The following is a 14,201-nucleotide window of genomic DNA, read 5'->3' as shown; positions in this document are numbered from 1 at the left end:
AATATTTGTTAGAATTCGCCTGTGAAGCCATCTGGTTCTGGACTTTTGTTTGTTGGGAGGTTTTTTTTTTATTACAGATTCAATTTTGTTTCTGGTAATCAGTCTGTTCAAATTTTCTATTTCTTCCTGATTCAGTTTGGTAGGTTATTCGTTTCTATGAATTCATCCATTTCTTCTAGGTTGTTCAGTTTATTTCTCCACCTTCATTTCTGATTTTGTTTATTTGAGTCCTCTATTTTATTCTTTTTTTTTTTTTTTTTTGAGGAGTCTGGCTAAAGGTTTATCAATTTTGTTGATCTTTTCAAAGAACCAGCTCCTAGTTTCATTGATATGTTCTATTGTTTGTTTGTTTGTTTTTTTAGTTTCTTTTTCATTTATTTCTGCTCTAATTGTTATTATTTCCTTCATTTTATTGGTTTTTGGTTTTGTTTGTTGTTCTTTTTCTGGCTCCTTTAAAAGGATACAAAGTTAGGTTGTTTATTTGAGATTTTTTTCTTGCTTCTTGAGATAGATAAACTTCCTTCTTAGAATAGCTATTGATGCATCCCAAAGATTTTGGACCATGGTTTTCATTTTCATTTTTCTTCATGTATTTTTTTTATTTCCTCTTTGATTTCTTGCTTGAGCCGCTCCATTCATTGTGTAGTAGCATGGTATTTAACCTCCATGTATTTGAGCTCTTTCAAAAGATTTTTTCTTGTTGTTGATTTCTAGTTTGATAGCACTATGGTCAGAAAAGATGCATGCTAGGACTTTGATCATTTTGATTTGCTGAGACTTGTTTTGTGGCCTAATACTGATCTATTCTGGAGAACGTTCCATGAGCACTTGAAAAGAATATGTATTATGCTCTTGTAGGATGGAATGTTTTGAATCTATCTGTTCTGAATATATCATTCAAAGCCACTGTTTCTTTGTTCATTTTCTGTTTGGATGATCTGTCCAAAGTGGCATGGTAAAGTCTCCTACTATTATTGTACTACTATCAATTACTTCCTTTATGTTTGTTATTAGCTGCTTCATGTATTTGGGTGCTTCTATGTTGGATGCATAAATATTTACAATTGTTACATCTTCTTGTGGGATTGTTCCCTTTATGATTATATAGTGTCCTCCTTTGTCTTTTGTTACTATCTTTGTTTTAAACTTTTATTTTGTCTGTTATAAGTATTGTTATCCTGGCTTTCTTTTCACATCCATTTGTATGGTAAATTCTTTTCCATCCCTTCACTTTCAATCTGCATGTGTCTTTAGGTCTGAAATGAGTCTCTTGTGGGAAGCGTATAGATGAATCTTGCTTTTTATCCATTCTGCCACCGTACATCTTTTGATTGGAGCATTTAGTCCATTTATATTCAAAGTGATGATTGATAGATTTATACTACTGCCATCTCATATTTGTTTTATGGTTGTTTTTATAGTTCTTCTCTGTTCCTTTCTACTCCTGCTCTGTTCTCTCATGGTTTGACAGCTTTCTTTAGTGATATACTTGGATTTCATTTCTCTTTATTTTTTGTATATCTATTACTAGTTTTTGATTTGTGGCTATCATTAGGTTTATCTATAACCTCTTATACATGAAGCTGTCTATATTAAGTTGATATCTGTAAGTTTGAACTCATTCTTAACTCCTTTCCCTCCCAAGCTTTAGATATATATGCTGTCATACTTTCCGTCTTTTTATTTTGTGAATCCCTTGACTGATTTTTATAGATACACTTAATTTTACTGCTTTTTGCTTCCTACTTTTCTTACTACTACTTAAGGTTGTTCCTTTCTACTCTTTAACATTTCTTGTAGGGCTGGTTTAGAGGTCATGAATTCTATTAACTTTTGTTTGTCTGGGAAACTCTTTTTCTCTCCCTCTATTCTGAATGAGAGCCTTGCTGAAAAGAGTATTCTTGGCTGCAGATTTTTCTCTTTCAGCACTTTGAATATATCATGCCACTCCCTTCTGGACTGTGAAGTTTCTGCTAAAAAGTCAGTGGATAGCTTTATGGGGTTTCCCTTGTATGTAACCGTTTTCTTTTTCTTTTGGTGCTTTTAAAATTCTCTCTTTATAACTACTTTTTGCCATTTTAATTGCTATTTGTCTTGATGTGGACATTCTTGGATTGATTCTGTTGGGGACTCTGCACCTCCTGGATCTGGATTTCTGTTTCCTTCCCCAGATTTGGGAAGTTTTCAGCTCTTATTTTTTCAAATAAATGTTCTGCCTCCTTTTCTCTCTCTTCTCTTTCTGGGATCCCTATGATGCAAATGTCATTATGCTTGATGGTGTTACTGAATTCCCTATGCCCTTTGATTTTGCATTACTTTTTTCCCTCACATGTTCATCTTGATTGCTTTCCATAACTCTGTTCTCCAGGGCTTCCTCTAGTCGACTATTTAGTTCATCTCATGTATTTTAAATTTCATTTATTAAGGACATCTCTGATTGGTTCTTTTTTGTGTTTCATATCTCTTTGATAAGGGTCATTGATATCCTCCACTCTTTTCTGAAGTCTGTGACTATCTTTATGATTCTTTCTTTAAATTCTCTATTGGGCATATTACTTATCTCTGTTTGCTTAGGTGTCTTGTAGTGATTTTATCCTGTTCTTTCATTTGGGACATATTCTCTGTCTCCTTATTTTGTCTAACTCTCTGTGTCTGTTTCTGTGTGTTAGGAAAGTCAACCACATCTCTTGTTCTTGAAAGTAGTGGCCTTATGAAGAAGAGGTCATGTAGTGCCCCACAGTGTAGTATCCCCTGTTCACAAGAACCTGGTACTTCAGAGTTGTCTCCTATGTGTGTTGCATGTGCCCTGCTGCTGTAGCTGAGCCACTTTTTCCTTCAGTCCAGTCTTCTGCAGTGGCTCTCTTTGCCTGTTGTGGGCCGTGTTTGGTCCCTGTGCTGTTAGTGGGCCAGTCTGATGCTGCCTTGGGCTTGAGTTGAGTCAGACGAGGCATTTGCCAGAGATTTACTATCACTGAACTGAACAGTACTTTCTCTATATTGTTTTCTGAAAGCTTTCTTTGGTGGGCAGGTTGTTCTGTCAGACCAGCTGTCTGGGGCCACCGTCTGACTGGTGTGTGTGGTTCTCTTTCCCTCTCCCCAGGCCAGGAGTCACTTTGGAGTAGTGCTGGCCCATTAGGGCTGCTTGCACACTGCCAGGCTTGTGGCACCACTCTGGATGTCCTCTGGCCAAGGGTGAGAAAGGGGCGGATCCTCAAAATGGAGGGGGCAGGAGGCAAGGTGTTAGCAAGTGCTTTGCTGGTCCTTTGTGGGAGGGGACCTGCAGCAACTGGGACTGAGGTAGGTCTGGCTGGAGGGGACAGATCTGCTGAAGTGCATAGGGTGGTGGCGGTATTAGCAAGTTAGGTAGTGAGCAGTGGCAGGGCCATGCTGGTTCCTGCAGACGGCCATGTTTATGCTGGGGGTCAGGGGAGGAAATGGTGCCTGCCAGCTCTTTGGTTTCTGGACAAGTCCCCCAGTGATCTCTGCTCCTTCAGCACACACTCTGAGTTTAGCAAACAACTCTCCCTTCAGGTATTTTTCAAGATGCTGCTTCTATGCTGTATCTCCACGGGGCTGTTTATTGTACTGTCTCTTTAGGGGCAGGGACTCCGTTTCCTCAAGCCCTTTTGGCTCTCTCAGAGCTGAGCCTGCTGATTTGTAAAGTTCCAGTTTTTAAGTCTCACTAGTTAGAAGAACTTGTAAAAAGGCAGCCCCTCTGGTTTTCAAAGCCAAACATAATGGGGATTCATCTTCCCCCTGCGGGATCCCTGACATGATAGTCTGTTTCTCTCCTGTCTCTGTGTGTGCAGTGTCCCTCCCTCCCAAGGACAGCCCCGTGGGTCTGGTTAGCTCCCTACCACATCTCCGCCCTTCCTACCCTCTTCAATGTGGCCGCTTCTCTACATTTAGTTCTGGAGTTTGTTCTGCCAGATTTGGGGTTGTTTTCTGGGTTATTTACACTGATGTGAATGTTATCTAGTTGTATCCTTGGGACAAGGTGACCTTAGGGTCCTACTCTCCCATCTCTCCCAGACTCTCAATAATTGTATTCTTCCACTGGCTTATTAATATGATCAGGTGTCTTCCAGTTTAAAAGAAAAACTTCACTCCACTCTTCATCTCTCTCATCGTCTACTCTATCTTTATCCTAAACTTCACAGCCAAAATTCAGGGAATATTCTCTGTCATCTCTATGTAGGCATCCCATCTACATCCACGGCTTTAATTGTCACCAATATGCAAATGACGGAAGTCTGTACATTAGCCTAGATATCTTCTCTGAGCAAAAGCCCATATATGCAGACATGAAAAACCCTGGATATCTCAAGCATGTTCACATTCAACATAACCAAAAGCAAATTCACGATCTTCCCTCTCCAACCCACTCCCACCTGTTCTCTTCCAGGGTTCCCCATCTCAGACAGTGGGACCCACCTATAACCATGCAGTCGCAAGTCAGAAATGTATGCTGGGCCTCCTCCCTTTCCTCACCCACACATAACAACTAAGCTGTCTGTTTTCCTCCAAAGCATCTCTCAAATTTCTCCTCCTTTCCATTCTGCACTATTCCCACTCTAAGAAGCAAACGTCTTCATCTGAACCTTAGAGCTAGTTTACCTTAAAAACTTGTGGTTTGCTCACACCTCACTTTGGCCAACCTCCAATTCATCTTCCATACGGCAACCAGAGTGAGCTTTTCAAAACACAGATCTGATCATAGCATCCCATGCAAAAAACCCTCCGCTGGTTTCCCATGATTCTCGAGACAAGAAACGAATACTTACTATAGCTAAGGCTATCTATTTACACTCCTGCAATCCACCAAGGATTTCTCCTTGTTCACCCTGGCTTCCCTCCATCTCGCCTGACTGCTCAATTCAGGCCACAAAACCTTTCCATAGAGCCCCTTCTCTCTTTGCTAGTTACCTCCTAGCAAAGTTCAGATCTCAGTTCAGGGCTGCTTGTTTCCAAGTTAGTGACCTTTGGGCAGCTTCTGGCCTGCGCAGCACCTTTATAAGAATTAGAAGGCATCATCCCCCCTCTGGGCAGATGCTGTCCTACACCTGGTCCAGGGTTCCCTAAGCACAGCACAGGTTGTTCAGAGGACAAAACACGTGCACGCAGCCACCCCTGGAGAAGCCTCCTATACTCTCATGGCCCCATCACGACGTACCTTTCCTTCACAGCGAGTATCACATGTGGAGCGTCCCAGGTTTTTGTGTGAATATTGGATTAATGCCTACATCTCCCCCCAGGTGTTAACCTTGTGAGGGTGGGAACAGCGTCTAGTCTACTCATCACTCTATCCCCAGCATCTAGCACGAAGTCTCACACAGCCTCCATAAATTCTTGGTGAACGAATGAATTAAGCTGCAACAGTGTTTAAAAATAGCATTCATATACAGTTGGAAATGATGCCTTATTCCTTGGAGATACTCTGAATCCGGACCTATAATTCATGTAACAAAGGGTCAACATTTGGTGTTAACGGTGTTTCACCTCCTCGTTAGTAACCACAAATAGGCATTTCTTCTCTGCTCACAGAACATACCTTGCCAATAAAAACTCCCGGGTCCTCCCACTATGAGGTCTCCATTCTACAAAACAGAAACAGCAACAATTGGAAAAGAAAAACAGATATTTTTTTCTTTTTCAAGGTGACAAATCATTGGTAACAAGCATTGCTAACAATTTGTTACACGTAAAAAAGCAATTTTTAAATGAGGCCCTTGTATCTGGGTCATGCAGTTCATTTTATTTGCCTTTTTTTTTTTTTTTTTTTTTGCTTTCCACTATTTAGTGTGTTAGCATATTAAATAATTTTCGTTTGCCTCAATTAGCTAAGTTGAATTCTCTCCCTTGAGGATACAGAAATTCAGATTTTTGGCACTGATTCAGGTAAGCAAAATAACGTACATGTTTAATGCTGTGTAATTTAGCAGACATGGTCTTGTGAGCTTTGGCAACAAAAGAAAATATGGTTTCTATTTATCTCAAGGCCACAGTAATGCCTATTTTTTCCATACGTCTGCAACCACCCCTTCCCCCTCTCAGAAGAGAGAGCAAACACCCCAGACTAGCAAATATAAATTTTCCCTTCTCCTTACCACCTCCTTTCCATCCTCCTTCCAACTTTCAGTGGGGAAAAAAAAAAAAAAAGGACAATAAAAAAAAAAAAGGCCACGAAAGAGCAAAATTTGTATGCTGATGAATTTTTTTCTATACTGTTTTCAAACCCACAAAATCTTGGTCCCTTATTATCTCTGTAACTTTGTGAAAGGATGTTGTGAATTTTAACACTCGTGTTAAATCTAATCAATTACAGCTAAGAGATAAAGCAATTTTTTTCTATCTTTTTTTTTTTTTTTAGAAACACATTTCTCTCACTGAGTTGTTCAGATTTTCCATGTAAAGGATTATCATTGAGGTGTGGAGAAAGACTGTTGTTTTTCATCATATGTATTTCTGTGTTATTTTAATGTTTGTCATCTGCATCAATTGCTTTAATGAAAATGAAGATTGAGCAAAAACATTTAAGGAAGTTGTCAAACAGGCTGGATACATACCTAAAGGTTCTTTTGTTGGTGGTAGTTATTGGGGGTGGGGATGAGAGCCAGAGGCAGAGAGTAAACAAAAAGAAAAAAGAAAAAATCAAACAGATAATACAACTGCTAGAAGCTACAAGCCCAAAGTGATTCATTCACCTTGTAAAAATCCAGACTAAATCCTGCTTGGCAGTAACCCTGGCCTTCGGGATCAGCATTACCTAGAGTGACCAAAATACGGAAATGTTATCACATCATCATTCCCAATATATATTTTAATAACAGCTAGGATATTTTGTTGTTTTCCTTATTGATTTCTCAACTTAAAATGATCAGGGTGCCTGGGTGGCTCAGTCGATTATGCTTCCAGCTTTGACTCAGGTCATGATCTTGCAGTTTGTGAGTTTGAGCCCTGCGTCGGGGTCTATGCTGACAGCTCAGAGCCTGGTGCCTGCTTTGGATTCTGTGTCTCCCTCTCTCTCTGGCCACCCCCCGCCCCCCATCATGTTCTGTCTCTCTCCTTCAAAAATAAATAAACATTAAAATTTTTTTTTTAATTTTAATGATCAATATGTGCTTTATATTTATTTTTTTAACATCACAAAAAATTTTAATGTTTATTTTTTGAGAGAGAAAGCATGAGCAAGGAGGGGCAGAGAGGGAGAGCATGAGCAAGGGAGGGGCAGAAAGAGAGGGAGACACAGAATGCAAAGCAGGCTCCAGGCTCTGAGCTGTCAGCATAGAGCCGGATACGGGATTCAAATTCACGAACTGTGAGATCATGACCTGAGCCGAAGTCAGAGGCTTAACCAGCTGAGCCACCCAGGTGCCCCACTTTATATTTACTTTTAAATTCATCATGAACAATTTATGAAATATATTTTCATAATTTATTTTTTTGTCCCAAATATCATCATGATTTTGTAGTAAGACCACTAGGAATAACATCCCTTGGAGTTACTACATTGGGTTTTACAAGTCATGTTTGTCTAAAGAAGTAAACTCTCCTCTCACCTATGTTCTGAGTTCTGCAAGTGGCAGTAACGGGATTCTGACTTGCCTGTGTGTTCTGCATGAAGCCACATAGGTCATTCCTAAAGAAATGCCTTGAGAAAGAGAGGGGTCAACATGGTCACCTGGGCGGAGGCTTTCTGCTGAGGGCACCCACAAGGATTCCAATTTTAATGATCTCCAAGAGGAAAGTAATTTTAAATTATTCTATTATTAGTTAGGTACCTTTGCAAATTACATTTTTTTTCTTTTTTTTTTTTTTTTTTAACATTTATTTATTTTAGAGAGAGAGAGAGACAGACAGAGTGTGAGCAGGGGAGGGGCGGAGAGAGAGGGAGACACAGAACCCAAAGCAGGCTCCAGGCTCCAAGCTGTCAGCATAGAGCCGGACGCGGGGCTGGAACTCACAAACCATGAGATCATGACCTGAGCCGCAGGCAGACGCTTAACCGACTGGAATGTCTTTTGTTTTTTGCTTTCCTTTGATTAGTACTTAACTAATTCTCTAGATGCTCCCTGTATATTTTAATACACTGTTCTATCACATACACTGTACTTTTTTTCACATACACTGTATTTTTTAATGGCAATACCTCTTTTTAATTGAAATGCCGTTAATGTCTCCTTTGTTTTTTAAGCTTAGTTTTTTTTTCAGATTTATTGGGCTATACTTAATATACAAAAAGCTGTACATCTTAATGGATGCATTTTCATGAGTGTGGACATATGCATACACCCACAAAACCATCACCAAAATCAAAGTAATAAGAATTTCTACCACCTACAAAAAATTTCTTGTGTCCCTCTCTTTGTTTGTGGTAAAAACATTTAACATGAGGTTTACTCTCTGCAATTTTTAAAAACAATTTTTTTAATGTTTACTATTTTTGAGAGAGAGACAGAGAGACTGAGTGCAAGTGGGTTAGGGGCAGAGAGAGAGGGAGGCCCAGAATCCGAAGCAGGCTCCAGGCTCCAGAGCCCGAGGGGGGGGGGGGGGGGGGGGGGTTAATTCACAAACTGTGAGATCAGGACCTGAGCAGCAGTCGGACGCTTAACCCACCGAGCCACCCAGGCCCTGCAATTTTTTTTTTTTTTTTGAATTTTTTTTTTTCAACGTTTTTTATTTATTTTTGGGACAGAGAGAGACAGAGCATGAACGGGGGAGGGGCAGAGAGAGAGGGAGACACAGAATCGGAAACAGGCTCCAGGCTCCGAGCCATCAGCCCAGAGCCTGATGCGGGGCTCGAACTCACGGACCGCGAGATCGTGACCTGGCTGAAGTCGGACGCTTAACCGACTGCGCCACCCAGGCGCCCCTGGGCCCTGCAATTTTTAAGTGCACAACATCTTACACTGTATTTTTATACAATTTACTCCTTATTTTAAACTATGTTTTGTGGTTTGTAGCTCTGAATGCTATAAAGTTTCCTAAAGGTTCATCTGTATAACCTCAAATGTCTGGTTACCAGTTTTCTGGAAGTTCATGTGTGTAAATACTTACATGCATCCAGAGAGATATATACGAATACCTGATATATGATTATGTAAGCCTATATCTGCAATCTTGAGTGTATTTAAGAAACGTATTTTTCTAATGTACAAACCTCTTTAGAAATCCTTTTTAAATCAAGTCTTTCTTTTCATTTTTAATATTGTAAATTATTCAAAGAAGAAATATGACCATCTTTTGAAATTATTTTGCTCCAAAACAGGAAACAAAAAATTAAAAGAAAATACTAATACTTTTCATGAAACTCACTGAGAAAAGAACCAACTTCAAATGTTTATTTGAAGCAGTGATTGGAACAGAATGTGAGGTAGTTTTTTTCTCTTAGGGTTATAGTTTATAAGAGCTGAAGGAATCTATCCTCCTGGAATTTCAGAGCATTTAGAAAGTTTACAATTATGTCCCAGAATGAACTCAGGATCCAGGGAATTGTGCTGATCATTCACTACTATTTGTTGGTTTTCAAAGTAAAATGGAAGGCGGTGTGTAAGTCATCCCCACCTGAATTATGAATGATAACAAGAGCAGGAGGCATGTCATGAATATGAATGAACAGATTAGTTCCCCCATTGCTCAGCGTATCAGTGGGGTATGTCTGTGGTACGGAATGAGCAGGAGAAGGTTCCTTAAATTCCCTTTTGAAAATAATATTGCTGATGTTCCTGTTCTGTGATACTGACCATATGCTCATGAACAAGCTGGCTTTGTGTTAATGAACTGTAAACTCCTGGGGGAAAGACAGGAAGTCAGCTCCTTGGGTGAATTTCTGGAGGAAAAGTTTTGTAGTAAGAGAGCGGCCACGAGGAAAGTGAGAACTATTGATGTGAACCAGAGTTGAAAAGGATTCTTGGGAATTGACTTAGCAATTCTGCAATTTGACTCCATTTTTACCTGTGTCAAGCTATTCGTTTATTTAGGAAAATAAAGAGTGAGTCAGTTGGCATCATAATGTGCCCGGGCCACTCAAGACACAAGCCGACCACGATTGTTATTTTCAGATAAAGGTTCAGACTCATGGTTCAGTGCCACGTACTATACTTTAACCTGAGTTCTCTCGTTACAGAGGCACTCAGTCTAAAAGGCAGAACAAAAGGCAGTGACGGGTCTTATCAACGATCACCCTCCACATTAGCTGGAAGAGTAGGGTAGATCACCCAGGCAAGAGGACTGTGAAGGATGGACTCATCATTTCAGCTCTCATAGTTTGCTGAGATGGGGAAGCATCTTTAGCACATCGGGAGAAGTAGGATATGAACAGGATTGATGAAACACATTCTCTGTTAAATCTCAGCCGTCCATTAGTTTTCTGATTTAAGTTGGGATTTTCTTTATCCCTCTACCTGACTTCTATCTTTCGCGTAATAGTAATGGCCTCTCATGGAACCAAAAAACACAACACCCTGAGCGGAACACGACTCCAAATATGCCTCTCTGGGCTGTTGCCTGTGCGTAGGACAGTCCCCCTGCCCTGCTCCAATAGCCATTTGCTAAGAGAGCCCTTCCCATGGTCCTTTCCCAAAGCTCCTCTCCCCACCCGGGCCAGGTCACTCCCTACTCTCTCGTTTTGTTATGTTTTTCATTGTTGCACTTTTCGCTATCTGCCTTTGTATTATGAATTTATTCTTTTTTAGAAGTTTTCTTTTCATTGATATATAATTGGCATATAACATGTTATTACTAGTCCAAAGAATATAACAGAATGATTTAATACATGTATATACTACAAAATGATCACTACAGTAAATCTAGTTAACACCCAGACCCAGCACTACATACAATTATAGTTTCTTTTCTTGTGATAAGCTTTTAAGATCTACTCTCTTAGTAACTTTCAAATATACAACACAGCAGGTGCCTGGGTGGGTCAGTTGGCTAAACGTCCGACTCTTGATTTTGGCTCAGGTCATGATCTCACACTTCCTGAGATCAAGTCCCATGTCAGGCTCTGTGCTGACACCGTGGAGCCTGCTTAGATTCTCTCTCTCCTTCTCTCTCTGCCCCTCCCCCACGTGTACTCTCTGTGTCTCTCAAATAAAAAATACACAATATGGTATTGTGGGGGTTTTTTTGTTTGTTTTGCTTTGTTTATTTCAGAGAGGCAGCGTGTGAGTGGGGGAGAGGGGCAGAGGGTGAGGGAGAGAATCCCAAGCAGGCTTCAAGCTCAGCACAGAGCCCAACGCAGGGCTCGATCCCACGAAGCGTGAGATCAGGATCTGAGCCAAAATCAAGAGTCAGAAACTCAACAAACTGAGCCACCCAGGCACCCTCACAATACAGTATTGTTAACCATAGTCACCTTGCTGGACATTACTTCCCCTGGACTTATTTGTCTTGTAAATGGGAATTTACGCCTTTGACCCTCTTCACCAACTCCACTCATCTCCTCACCCTGCGCCTCTGACAACCACTGATCTATTTTCCGTATCCCTGAGTTTGGAGTTTTTGTTTTTTGTTTTATTTTTCATTAGGTTCTGTGTGTAAGTGGCGTTCTTCTTTGGTATTTGTCTTTCTCCGTCCGGCTTATTTCACTTAGCATAACGCCCTCAAGGTCCATCCACGTGGTTGAAAAGGGCAGGATTTCCTTCTTTTTATGGCTGAATAACATTCCATTGTACACACACACAACATCTTCTTTATTCATTCACCCATCAATGGATGCTACGGTTGTTTCCATGTCTTGCCTAAAGTGCATAATGTTGCCATGAACGTGGGGGTGCAGATATCTTTTTGAGATGTTGGTTTCACTTCCTCTGGACCTACACCCAGATGTGGAATTGCTGGATCTGAACATCTACATGTTTGTTTTCTGTCTCCCCTACTTAGAATGTAAGTTTCTTAAAGACTGTGTTTTATTTTCTCTTGTTCTTTGCTTTATTCCCTAAACACAGAATAATTAGTGCTTAGTGTATTGAATGGATACATAATCGAGTCTCATTATCAACAAGGAACCTCTGTTTTCAAGCCTTTAAAATAAAATCTTAATTTCACAGATTATTCATTCGGCCGACACTTGTCATAATGCGAGGAAGTGGGTAATTTATGTCAATATTTTAAAACAGAAGCCATCATCTTCCCCTTGCCAAAATCCTACCCCCTCTGAGTTAGCTGTTCCACTTTGTTATTTAGATGAAATCTCAGCGGCGTCTTTATTAGCCCTCTAATATCACTGATCCATTCTTTATCTGCGTTGTTTTATTTCTGATATATGCTCATTATCTTGCCTAAATTAATCTTGGATTTAAAAAATAAAACCGACTGGGTGGCTCAGTCGGTTGAGCGTCCGACTTCGGCTCAGGTCATAATATCGCTGTTCACGAGTTTGAGCCACGTGTCGGGCTCTGTGCTGACAGCTCAGAGCCTGGAGCCTGCTTCAGATTCTGTGTCTCCCTCTCGCTCTGCCCATCCCCTGCTCAATGCTCTCTGTCTCTCAAAAATGAATAAATGTTAAAAAAAATTTATAAAAAATATTCATGCAAAATGGGGAAATATTACTTATGGTTTTGGAAATCTAATTTGGGATTGGGTTTTTGAAAAATCAATTTCCCGAAATCAGTTGCTAGAATGTTCCTTCTAACCTTTCTCTCCTCATTGGGATTTTGTGAACTATCGAGAATAAGGATGAAAATCCCATGGTTGCTCCCTGACAAATCCCACTGATCTCCAATGACACACGGAAAACTGGAAGAGTTCACAAAAGGACTGAGTAGATCCAAGCAGTCAGAACTACTGTCCCAAATCCGTGGTGTTCCAGCAAGAAGTGATTAAAACAGCAGTGTCCCAAAGTTGGAACTCGCCAGGCTTGCTTTCAAAGATGCTTTGCTGGAAGATCCCGAGAACGGCCAGATAAGACTTATACTCTAAGCGTGCAGAGCCCTTTTGAAAAATAGGGATTAAACATTTAAGGGAGAAAAGCCCACCATGCAGATAACCCGAGCACACAGCTGCCAAAGAGAGCAACAGCTGGCAGGAACACAGGCTGGACAGAAAGCTGATGTGAGAATGTCCCCAGTTCCTAGCATACTAGCAAACACCACTCCTGCCGTGAACAAGTCAAGTGGGTGGTCACCGTTCTTTAGATTGCGGTGTGAATTCTGAATAGCCGCTGAGAGTTTAAGGCCTCAACTAAGGAACCAATCAATTCTACTAAAGAAATGTCTACAACATGGAAAAGGACCCACAGAATTCTGGGTCTTGGCCCTCATGTCGCAGCAAGACCTCCTGAAAGGCCGCCCATAATCTTCACCCCATCTCTTTTTCCTTGTCAGTGAGGTTCTGATCTTGCCTGCCCTGCCTACCATAGAAGGGCTCTGGAGCTAAAGTGCCCTTTCAAAGAATAAAGTCACTTACTGTTCCGACAAGGCGAATACTCCGCATACGCGCTGAAATTCTGAATCGCTACGTAGCAGGTGCCGACCGGGTCCTTCTCCGGTGTTGGTTTAAGAGTTCTCCAGTGGTATAAGGGAGCGCAGGCCTGTGATGCATCGAAGACAAAACATATTTTCGTGGCATCAGTTCCTCATGTTATGATATGATTGAGCCTGTTGACTAATGTGTCTACATTCATCACAAACTATGTTAAATTAGTGGCGATTTAAGTGGCCTCCAGCATGCTGGTAAGTACCTCAGTAGGCAGAGTTAATGAAACTTCCAAAACTGTTCTTTTTCCCCCAACATTAATCCACAATAGCATCAGAATAAATTAAACATATAGAAAGGAATGAGCTCTCCCCCCACAGGATTTAAAGTTAAATATGTGTAACCTGGCAAAAGTAATTATTTCCTAACAGCAAAGAATTCACATCTTCTTGTCTTTTCTAAAACAGTTGGACCTACTTAGACTCAAACGATCATTTCAGTCAATAAATCAGTGTGATGTGTTAAAATGAGAGCTCCTTTTTTTTTGTCTGTTGCTTTAAGAAATTATTTTTGAATTCAAAGATGCAGACAAGTTTGTAAACCTCTGTTTTATGGATTTCCCTGGCTTATCGCTGATGGCATATCTTATGACTTTTTAAACAATGACTTTCATGTGGACATGCTACTCCCTTATCAGAGTGTTCCTGACTTTATTTTTTAGTTAATGGTTTTTATTCATGACAAAACAAAAATTAATTTAAGCAACAGAAAGGAAATATGAT

General features: G+C 40.5%; 1 protein-coding gene across 1 annotated transcript in view; it reads right to left on the bottom strand.

Annotated features, from left to right (window-relative positions):
- ITGA8 (integrin subunit alpha 8) overlaps positions 1-14,201 on the bottom strand; it is a 190,094-nt gene that overhangs the window by 146,737 nt on the left and 29,156 nt on the right. The window contains exons 4-6 of the mRNA XM_058681828.1: positions 13,411-13,534; positions 6,705-6,766; positions 5,552-5,597 (exon numbers count right to left, since the gene is read on the bottom strand). Of these exons, the coding sequence (XP_058537811.1) occupies positions 5,552-5,597; positions 6,705-6,766; positions 13,411-13,534 (232 nt within the window). The remainder of the gene's footprint in view (positions 1-5,551; positions 5,598-6,704; positions 6,767-13,410; positions 13,535-14,201) is intronic.

This window comes from Neofelis nebulosa, chromosome 8 (assembly GCF_028018385.1).
Source record: "Neofelis nebulosa isolate mNeoNeb1 chromosome 8, mNeoNeb1.pri, whole genome shotgun sequence".
Classification (NCBI taxonomy): Eukaryota; Metazoa; Chordata; class Mammalia; order Carnivora; family Felidae; genus Neofelis; species Neofelis nebulosa.
Note: the sequence above shows the minus strand (reverse complement) of the source record. Positions and strands in the feature narration are given on the sequence as shown.